This window comes from Oncorhynchus keta, chromosome 32 (assembly GCF_023373465.1).
Source record: "Oncorhynchus keta strain PuntledgeMale-10-30-2019 chromosome 32, Oket_V2, whole genome shotgun sequence".
NCBI lineage: Eukaryota > Metazoa > Chordata > Actinopteri > Salmoniformes > Salmonidae > Oncorhynchus > Oncorhynchus keta.
The window spans coordinates 22,342,607-22,353,969 of NC_068452.1; the positions used below are offsets into that span (position 1 = coordinate 22,342,607).

General features: G+C 40.7%; 1 protein-coding gene across 1 annotated transcript; it reads left to right on the forward strand.

The window, feature by feature from the left end:
- The first annotated feature begins 2,384 nt into the window (after nt 1-2,384).
- Nucleotides 2,385-10,843, forward strand: LOC118375727 (uncharacterized). The gene is made up of 2 exons (XM_035762325.2): nt 2,385-2,520; nt 6,115-10,843. Exon 2 carries the CDS (start codon nt 6,122-6,124, stop codon nt 7,481-7,483), a length of 1,362 nt encoding a protein of 453 aa, XP_035618218.1. The 5' UTR covers nt 2,385-2,520; nt 6,115-6,121; the 3' UTR covers nt 7,484-10,843.
- Nucleotides 10,844-11,363: the final 520 nt, after the last annotated feature.

Genomic DNA, 11,363 nt, shown 5'->3' on the forward strand with positions numbered 1-11,363 from the left:
GCGGTAAGTTGGAAAAGTTTTCATTGTTAGTGTTGCATCATAAGCTGTTCCAGTGAATCTCCACACAAAAAAATCTGTTGAGAAATGTATGTATTATCTTGAGTGGTGTCAAACATTGTGTGGCTGCATTCAATAGTTAGATGTTCACTTAGCTAGCTACTCTGGGAAGACAGCTTGGTCTTGTTCCCCTGCTCAGGGTAATTCCCATGTAAAAGGACACATAAGCACCAACATTTGAAGTTTATAGGAGCATATAACATTGAGTGTCAAATGAAAGTTGAGTCTATATTTTGGGGAAATTAAGGCATGTGTTTTTCAACCACTTTCCATCCTAAAAATTTGGAAAAATCAAAAGCTTTGATTTCTGCTCAAACAAATGGAAAAGGGGCCTCAAATACGTCTGCTAGAAAAAGTCTTAAAAGGTATTAGAAATACAGTCATGTTGAAGTAAAGGCCCCTGCCAACTAATATCAACATGAATAGTTTTTCAGAAATGTTTTGCCTTCTGTAAGTTTAAAAGTACTGCCTAGTGTTTGGTCATTCCATTACCAAACATCCACATATCTTTACAATATTTTCTAATCTCTCCCTCATGAGGGAAGATGATGAAAGTAACAAGGTAGACCTACCAATTAGTTATAGTGTTTTTACTGATATCAATTTTATTTATGAAGTGATTAAGTGATCAAAACGTGTCACCTTTTTTCTGAGAGTGCAGCTGTGTGGCATATCTCTCTCAGACATTATGGATCTTAGTATGTCCTAGGCTAAATACCTAGGCTAAATACCTAAGCTAAATATAAGCCTTCCAAAACCATAAGACACACTAATAATACCGTTATTTTAAACAAATAGTTTAACATACTTTTTTTGCAATAATCACTCATCTGGCTTTCAAGTCTGTCTATGAAAATAACATTTTTGTTACAAATATAACCAGAACCATGCATAATGCACATTCACTAAGAATAACTAACTTCATGTAGCAGGCATTATAGAAAATGTACACATGTCTCGTAAACAATCGCTCAAGCACAAGCCTACGTGCTAGTGAGTAGCCAGCTAATCTTCTTATTTCAAGTTTAGCCAACTTGGACCTTTTTGCCAACTAACCAGGAAGAACACACCATTCTGTCTGTCTCCAACTGTTTGAACAGCATGACAGCCTGTCCACCTTGTTCAGATGTTGTGTTTTATGTTAATTGATCATTTATAAAACACAGACTAGAACAGAATCAGTGTTCATTGATACTCCTATCGTGAGAAAGATTAACTTCTCCTCTATTACAGTAAAATAATGTCTTAATGTGTTTCAGTGTCCATATGACTGATTCTCTTGTAATGTTGCAACTAAGTTCATTAGTGATTCATACTCTACAATGTTCTACTGTACTGTACTGTACTGTACTCTACAATGATCTACTGTACTGTACTGTACTGTACTGTACTGTACTCTACAATGATCTACTGTACTGTACTGTACTGTACTCTACAATGATCTACTGTGTTGTACTGGGTTGTCAAAACGTTGATTGCTACAGATTTGTTTCGGTTTGGACCAACAAAACGTGGTCTTGTTTGGGGAATAATAGCCAATGTGTAGAATAATACCCAAACATGCAAAGGACAATATTAAATGTTTCTACCTTTTGTGTACCTATTTAGGATACATCACCATGAAGATAATGACAAGAATAATTATGCATTTCTGGATAGTACAGATCAAGGACTCACAATGTCATTCTGTTACCATCAATCTGTTACCGGGTGTTGATCCACTAAACTTCCTGTAGTTCAATAACCAAAATGGCTTTTTTTCAAACTCAAGGAGCTGTGTCATAGCTGACACATCATTGTTTCTGCAGACATCTTTGAATATTAATTCAGAGTAGATATTTAAACTGAATTTTGGGGAAACCTGGTCACAGAAAAAAATGAGGGAGATTTTACTGTCATTCTGTTAACAAACTTGACATCTGTGCTGTTCATCTACTAAATGTGTTTTAGTGACATTTTCGGTGGCAATTGTTAAAAGTAGACTTCTGCCTATATGTAGAAAGTATGGTTTGTTTAACAATGGTTTTTGCTTAGCATACATCTGAAAGTGAAATAGTGATTCTCGTGACCACTCTGATACCGTGGATTTGCGCTCAAGCATTGTTGATGCATGCCTGATATTTTACATATCAGCTAACCACTTAAATGTTATAGCAATCTGGTGCCGATGGCAACGTTGATGACGTGGCACAGAACCGTCGCTTGATACATGCAACGTCTGAGCAGGGGAACGCAACATTTTTAACACTCTGCTCAAGTGTAAAAAGGTGAACCTGCTAGCAGCATGTTATAACTGGTTATAACTTGGCTGTATACACGAACATACCTGAGCGGTCTGCCAGGTTAGTGGGTGAATGTGTGACTCATTTCCTTTTCTGGAGACGTCAGTCTTCTGCTGGGCTGTAAAAGGAGGTGAGGTGGTTCAGTGTTCACTAGATCAGAGGACGGTTCACCAGGAACACGGTAAGAGAAGAATTTACTAATGCATTGATACTTTTTCTCTTAAACTCATATTTGTGTGCAGTTGGGAATTGTAACATTTTTAACAGTGTTTATGATCTTAGAACTGGTCTATCTGATTAGAATGAGATATTCCCTTTTCTGCTAAATTCTCGCTTGTATTATGCGTGCGATTAGGAATTGTACTGCAAAATTCCTAACAGCGATTGAGCACTTTGAATCTTAATTCAGAGAAGATATTTAACCTACAGTAGCAAAAATATATCAATTTAATATACACAAAAAAAACAAAAAATTGAGTACACCTTCACATTTTTGTCAATATTTTTCATATGACAACACTGAAGAAACTATACTTTGCTACAATGTAAAGTAGTGAGTGTACAGCTTGTATAACAGTGTAAATTTGCTGTCCCCTCAAAATAACTCAACACACAGCCACTAATGTCTAAACAGCTGGCAACAAAAGTGAGTACACCCCTAAGTGAAAATGTCCAAATTGGGCCCAATTAGCCATTTTCCCTCCCCGGTGTCAAGTGACTCGTTAGTGTTACAAGGTCTCAGGTGTGAATGGGGAGCAGGTGTGTTAAATTTGGTGTCATCGCTTTCACACTCCCTCATACTGACTGGTAACTGGAAGTTCGACATAGCACCTTATGGCAAAGAACTCTCTGAAAAAAAATATTGTTGCTCTACATAAAGATGGCCTGGGCTATGGGAAGAAAATCACATGTATTTGTCCATTAAAATCACTGATTATTTTGATGTTAAGACATTGTTCATGTTGTAAATGACTATTGTAGCTGGAAATGGCAATTTATGGAATATCTACATAGGTGTACAGGGGCCCATTATCAGCAACCACCAATCCTGTGTTCCAATGGCACGTTGTGTTAGCTAGTCCAAGTTTATCCTTCTAGGCAGAGCTCCTCTGTCCAGTGTCTGTGTTCTTTTGCCCATCTTAATCTTTTCTTTTTATTGGCCAGTCTGAGATATGGCATTTTTCTTTGCAACTCTGCCTAGAAGGCCAGCATCCCGGAGTCGCAACTTAACTGTTGACGTTGAGACTGGTGTTTTGCGAGTACTATTTAATGTAGCTGCCAGTTGAGGACTTGTGAGGTGTCTGTTTCTCACACTAGACACTAATGTACTTGTCCCTTTACTCAGTTGTGCACCGGGGCCTCCCACTCTTTCTATTCTGGTTAGAGCCAGTTTGCACTGTTCTGTGAAGGGAGTAGTGCACAGCGTTGTTCGAGATCTTCAGTTTCTTGGCAATTCCTCACCTTTTGCCTTCATTTCTCAGAACAAGAATACACTGACGAGTTTCAGAAGAAAGGTCTTTGTTTCTGGCCATTTTGAGCCTGTAATCGAACCCACAAATGCTGATGCTCCAGATACTCAACTAGTCTAATGGCCAGTTGAATTGCTTCTTTAATCAGAACAACAGTTTTCAGCTGTGCCAACATAATTGCAAAAGGGTTTCTAATGATCATGATTAGCATTTTAAAATTATAAACTTGGATTAACTAAGACAATGTGCAATCGGAACACAGCAGTGATGCTGCTGATAATGGGCCTCTGTACGCTGTGGCAGACCAGGGGGTTTGGTCAAGACATTTACAGAGATCAGACACAGACAGAGTATGATTTGCTCGGTTTCAAGGATGTTCATTAAATAATAAATCAAAAGAAAATGATAGGTCACCCCCATGAGACCCTCCCTCTCCGGGACAGTCTTCTAGGCTCCGGGTCTTGCAGTATCCTGTCATGCACACAAACTCCCACATCTTAGCTCGGGCACCGTCTCCAACTACACATAAGTCACCTTACTTCCCAGAGTCCTTCCCTGTGTGCTGCCCTTCTGGCAGCTTTATGGGGCTTGTACAGCTGGTGAGCAATCAGCCCTTGATTACTCACCAACTCCCCAATCAGTCCCAATTAGTCCTGGGCGGAGAGCCCGTTGAGACATGGCACGTCCAGCAGATGGCGCCATCGCCTCATGATGTATACTCCATCTGTCACCAGGCCTCGAGTCTCCCCCTAGTGGCTGACCTGCTGTACGCCACAGCGCCTTCGTAGATATTGCATAAAAAATCAGCAGTTTCCAGCTACATTTACATTACATTTACATTTAAGTCATTTAGCAGACGCTCTTATCCAGAGCGACTTACAAATTGGTGCATTCACCTTATTACATCCAGTGGAACAGCCACTTTACAATAGTGCATCTAAATCTTTTAAGGGGGGTGAGAAGGATTACTTATCCTATCCTAGGTATTCCTTAAAGAGGTGGGGTTTCAGGTGTCTCCGGAAGGTGGTGATTGACTCCGCTGTCCTGGCGTCGTGAGGGAGTTTGTTCCACCATTGGGGAGCCAGAGCAGCGAACAGTTTTGACTGGGCTGAGCGGGAACTGTACTTCCTCAGTGGTAGGGAGGCGAGCAGGCCAGAGGTGGATGAACGCAGTGCCCTTGTTTGGGTGTAGGGCCTGATCAGAGCCTGGAGGTACTGAGGTGCCGTTCCCCTCACAGCTCCGTAGGCAAGCACCATGGTCTTGTAGCGGATGCGAGCTTCAACTGGAAGCCAGTGGAGAGAGCGGAGGAGCGGGGTGACTGAGAGAACTTGGGAAGGTTGAACACCAGACGGGCTGCGGCGTTCTGGATGAGTTGTAGGGGTTTAATGGCACAGGCAGGGAGCCCAGCCAAAAGCGAGTTGCAGTAATCCAGACGGGAGATGACAAGTGCCTGGATTAGGACCTGCGCCGCTTCCTGTGTGAGGCTGGGTCGTACTCTGCGGATGTTGTAGAGCATGAACCTACAGGAACGGGCCACCGCCTTGATGTTAGTTGAGAACGACAGGGTGTTGTCCAGGATCACGCCAAGGTTCTTAGCGCTCTGGGAGGAGGACACAATGGAGTTGTCAACCGTGATGGCGAGATCATGGAACGGGCAGTCCTTCCCCGGGAGGAAGAGCAGCTCCGTCTTGCCGAGGTTCAGCTTGAGGTGGTACAGCTACAATGATCATTTACAACATTAACAATGTCTACACGGTATTTGTGATCAATTTGATGTTATTTTAATGGACAAATTAATGTGCTTTTCTTTCAAAAACAAGGACATTTCTAAGTGACCCCAAATTTTTTGAACAGCGTTGTATATAAATATAATATTGTCCCAAAATATTATTGTGATATGTACATTTATAGATTTTTTCCCCCATCACTAGTGAACAAAGATGGCGACTCCCATGTACTTACCACAAAACCCTAATTTGCTAAATTTGCCATACATTGCTCTGCGTTACTATTTTTGGTATCAGCTTTAGCACAGTATACATGATCCTAATTCTAGACCTAAGACGGCGGCAATTTGAACAAATGGCAAAAGTAGATTCATTGACACATTGAACCATTTTGCGCGCAGTGGTTTGTGGGTCTGTGTGTGTGTGTGTGTGTGGTGCTAAAAACATCATATCTGAATTCCTCCATCTTTATGCACCTTCACCATTGCAATCAATCAATTCCAAATGCAATCAATCAATCCATCCATTTTAAAGACTTTAGGTACTCCTGCTATCATACTGTGTCTCTCTCTCTCACAGGATTACCATGGAGAGAAAAGCCTTGCTTTGCATCTTCTTCTTGTTGCTACCACTGGTCTTCGTGTCTGCAGTCATACCTGTCCTTCACTCAATAAATGACCTCAGGAACATCGAGTTTGGCCACAGATTCCCTCGTCATGGCCTAATGCTGCTACACTTTGTCTCTAGCGGCCTATACGTCGATAACAACAATGTCCTCATACCAACGTTCTCGCCAGAAAGGGGAGACTGGGGCTTCCATTACTTCAATAACTATGAAGAACTTTTTCCACCACTGCCAGATCAGAACAGACAGGGTTACTACGCAGTCGGGAATATCAACACACCAACAGCATACCCACTCTATCCTTATGTCACTCGCAACTACTACCTTACCCCAGGAAACTTAGAGAGGAACATGGACAGGTTAGTTGTCAGAACAAGCCCCAACTGGCCACTGTTAGAGGCAGTCTACATAACACAGCACTATCGAAGAAGCAGTGAGTATGACCCCCATAGCAGTGAGTATGATCCCCATAACACCTACCAAATCAGCCCCGCCCTCCTGCGGGAGATCAGGACCGTCATCCATAACAGGGTGGACAGTGTGCAGGCATTTCTGTACGCTGCCGGCTATGACGTACACTCCATGTCATTCACACAGAACTGCTATGCCTCTAGTAGCACATACAAGGTTGAAGAAGCAGGCCGAATGACTCTGAATGAGTCCACTGCTATAATGAAAGAGGCAGTGGTGAATGACCACCACACAGAGTGCTATGCTGTTGTGACCCAGGTGAAATCCACAGAAAGTGGGTACGCCCGGCTCGGATGGGCTAATGTCCCTGACAGCCTACTGGATGTGGGGGTGATGCTGGCACTCTTTAATAGCAATGGAAATAATCTCTTCTCTCTCCCTCTTGGCACGCGCAGCTACGGAACCTATGACAGCAACCAGTACCTTAACCACGGCCTACAGGTCAAGCTCCTCTCCAAGGACGGGTCAAATGTCTTCATGACCGGGCCTCGGTATGATGACGCAGACAGGAAGGTTCCTGTTGGCATAGAGGGTTATGACGCCAGTCTGCAGCTCTACACTAAAGGCAGCTATGCTTGCGCTCGCCTGTTCATCAAAAAGACCTTCACCAAATGGAAGACTGATTTCTATAACTCGTGGGTTGCATTCTACTCCAATCACAAAGATGCTAGTAATTCTTACTATACTTACGAGTACGCTGTCAGATTCACTAAGCAGGATGACACAAACATAAAATATGATATATATTCGTATGTGTCTAGTTTGTCCATTCAACCTGGAGCTCAAGCTCGATTCTTCCTCACGAAAACATACGATAACATTCTGACAGAAACTACACCATGGGAAAGGTAAAAAGGTGTCCGGAAGATTGCTGGTATTAGTATTAGTGTCTCCAGCCGTGAGCGAGTTACTTTACCTATCAGAGGAGAAACCAGCAGAATCTTACAACACTTGGAAAGAAATTGGAAAGCAACAGTGTAAATTTAAAGCACCCAACAGAGAACACCTCAGTCATGTGATTACCAAAGAGCCCCGTCTCCACCACTTACACAACACCACACCATCTCCGTGGCGACAGAGCAGCCAATCACCATGCAGACGGCAGTAGAGAGCAGACAGGATTGGACACATCTGACCCTTCTGTAACTCAGAGACTGATTAGACTACTACTAAAATATGTTTGGTCTCAGGTAATAAAGATGGAGATGTGTGGAGAGGATGAGTGAATGAATGAAAAGGTGTAAATCAGTATAATGCCCTGAGGTAGTTTATCTACCCTGACCTATGATAACTTCATAACTGCAATTGAACAAACTACACTGACCAGACCAATCGAGAAGTGATGTCTGTAATGTCTACATGTCAAATGTTTGTATTGTCTACTACCGTTAATTGTGGTACAGTTTTTCTATATAAATTGTAAATTATGTTTTGTTGTGTTCATGGAGACCAGGAAGATTAGTGGTCGTCATGGCGTCAGCTAATGGAGATCCCAGTAAAGATAAAGATAAATAACATTGTGTTATATTGAAGGCCATGATTATTAAGATTGCTAATGGATGGGTAGATTTGTTTGGGCTGGTTAGACTCACAATCTAACAACAGAGGAGCAGAGGGCCAGCAGTATTTTGACTAGGGTTGCAAAATTCTGGGAAATTTCAATACGTTTCACAGAAACAAATATATTTTAAGGAGTGGAGGCTGTTGAGGGGAGGACGGCTCATAATAATGGCTGGTTAAACTGAGTCTAACCAGCCCAAACAAATCTATATTTTAAACATAACTTACTGACAATTTTTTTATTTTCTATGAACTTGTCTGTCGGGCCCGGCATTAAAGACCATAGGTGGTTTTAAGAAAAATTGTGCAAAATAAAAACACATACCAATTTCATTTAGGACCTAAAAATTGACAGCTGTGCCGTATAAATTGCAAAATAGTTGGGAAGAGATTTTCAATTGTACCCATTCCATGGCACATGGTTTATGAATTGACAGACAAAACAATGCCGGATTCAAAATTTCAAATGTTTCAATTTAAGTTGTTATACATAATTCTTGCAACCAATAGAATGTTTTATATGTGGGGGATACAATCTTCCCAGCTCTGCAGATTCTGCTGTGAAGCAGTGTCATTAGATCATTTATTTTGGTGTTGTCCATATGTAGCTCGTTTTTGGTCACAGGTCCAGGAATGGCTGAAGAATTGCAGAATTTACCTAGAATTAACATTGCAGACACCAATACTGGGTGATTTAAAAAGTCATAGTCAATCAATCAATAATATAAATTATTTTTGCAAAAATGTTTCTTTAATTTACAATCTGCAGAAGCTATGAGAATAGAAAGGTTCAGCATCACAGCACAGTTGAAAAATCTATGGCAAATAGAAATCCAATATGGATGGTGTTAAGAGACAGATGGGAGGTGTTGAACGGAGCTGAAGGGTGGGACTAATAACAAGATAAACAATGTAAAACATACGGGATCTGTAGAATGTATATAGGTTCAGAAATGTTGCGAAATAGCACAGTTACAAATAGAAATCTAACTGGATGGACATCAGAAATAGAGGAAGGACTAAAAAAAAAAATATATATATAACGATTGAAAGATTGTGCATGTAAAATGTGTAATGTGTATGTATGCACTGAAGGTTATTAATATGTATAAACTGAAGGTAGAAGCATAAGTGTTATTGTTTATTAGTTTACTCCAATTGGGGGAAGGATGGTAGGGTTTGCAGGGAATAATAAAGGTATATTCTAAAAAAAAAAAAAAGTATGTATATGTGTGTATGTATATATGTATGAATGTTTCTGTATGCATATACATAGTTTGTTAACAAGACATTTGTGGAGTGGTTGAAAAACGAGTTTTAAATGACTCCAGCCTAAGTGTATGTAAACTTCCGACTTCAACTGTATATATATATATAGTCATTAAAACTCGTTTTTCAACCACTCCACAAATTTCTTGTTAACAAACTATAGTTTTGGCAAGTCAGTTAGGACATCTACTTTGTGCATGACACAAGTAATTTTTCCAATTGATTCTTTCACTTATAATTCACTGTATCACTGTAATTTGAGTGAATTGGAGGTGTACCTGTGGATGTATTTCAAGGCCTACCTTCAAACTCAGTACCGCTTTGCTTGACATCATGGGAAAATTTAAAGTAATCAGCCAAGACTTCACAAAAAAAAAACTCCACAAGTCTGGTTCATCCTTGGGAGCAATTTCCAAACGCCTGAAGGTACCACGTTCATCTGTACAAACAATAGTACACAAGTGTAAACACCATGGGACCATCCAGCCGCCATACCGCTTAGTAAGGAGACGCGTTCTGTCTCCTAGAGATGAAAGTACTTTGGTGCGAAATGTGCAAATCAATCTCAGAACAACAGCAAAGGACCTTGTGAAGATGCTGGAGGAAACAGATACAAAGGTATCTATATTCACAGTAAAACGAGTCCTATATCGACATAACCTGAAAGGCTTCTCAGCAAGGAAGAAGCCACTGCTCCAAAACCGCCATAAAAAAAGGCAGACTACGGTTTGCAACTGCACATGGGGACAAAGATTGTACTTTTTGGAGAAATGTCTCCTGGTCTGATGAAACAAAGATATAACTGTTTGGCAATAATGACCATCGTTATGTTTGGACGAAACAAGCCGAAGAACACCATCCCAACCGTGAAGCCCGAGGGTGGCAGCATCATGTTGTGGGGATGCTTTGCTGCAAGAGGGACTGGTGCACTTCACAAAATAGATGGCATCATGAGGGAGGAAAATTATGTGGATATATTGAAGCAACATCTGAAGACATCAGTCAGGAAGGGAAGGAAGAAAGCTTGGTCGAAAATGGGTCTTACAAATGGACAATGACCCCAACCAAGCATACTTCCAAAGTTGTGACAAAATGGCTTAAAAACTATTGGAGTGGCCATCACAAAGCCCTGACCTCTGCGGGCAGAACTGAAAAAGTGAGTGTGAGCAAGGAGACCTAGAAACCTGACTCAGTTGCACTAGCTCTGTCAGGATGAATGGGCCAAAATTCCACCCAACTTATTGTGGGAAGCTTGTGGAAGGCTACCCGAAACATTTGACCCAAGTTAAATTTAAAGGCAATGCTACCAAATACTAATTGAGTGTACATAATCCTCTGACCCACTGGGAATGTGATGAAAGAAATAAAAGCTTAAATAAATAATTCTCTCTACTATTATTCTGACATTTCACATTCTTAAAATAAAGTGGTGATCCTAACTGACCTAAGACTAGGCATTTTTACTTGGATTAAATGTCAGGAATTGTGAAAAACTGAGTTGAAATGTATTTGGTGTATGAAAACTTCTGACTTCAACTGTTTGTATATATATATATATATATATATATCCCAAAAATATGTGGGGGATTGGAAATGATGCAGACAATTACATTGATGGAAGCAGCAATCTTTAGAATATTAGAGCTGATCCAAACCTTATAATTGTCTTCTTTTTTAATTACAAAAAAAACACTTAAGAATCCCAATTTGTAGATGAACATGTCGACCCATTGTCTAAGTATCCACCATGAGTAAAGTAAATTGGTCAGTCTATTAAAGATACTCTAATGTGTGATGAAATTGCACTGCCTAATTAACATAGCAACTGTCTGGTGTGTGTGTGTGTGTGTGTGTGAGAGAGAGAGAGACAGATCAATATTGTTGACAAGTTTATAATAGGCAA

Bases quoted from the DNA above. Each gene is read 5' to 3' on its own strand.
- LOC118375727 (XM_035762325.2), top strand. From the start codon at position 6,122: ATGGAGAGAAAAGCCTTGCTTTGCATCTTCTTCTTGTTGCTACCACTG.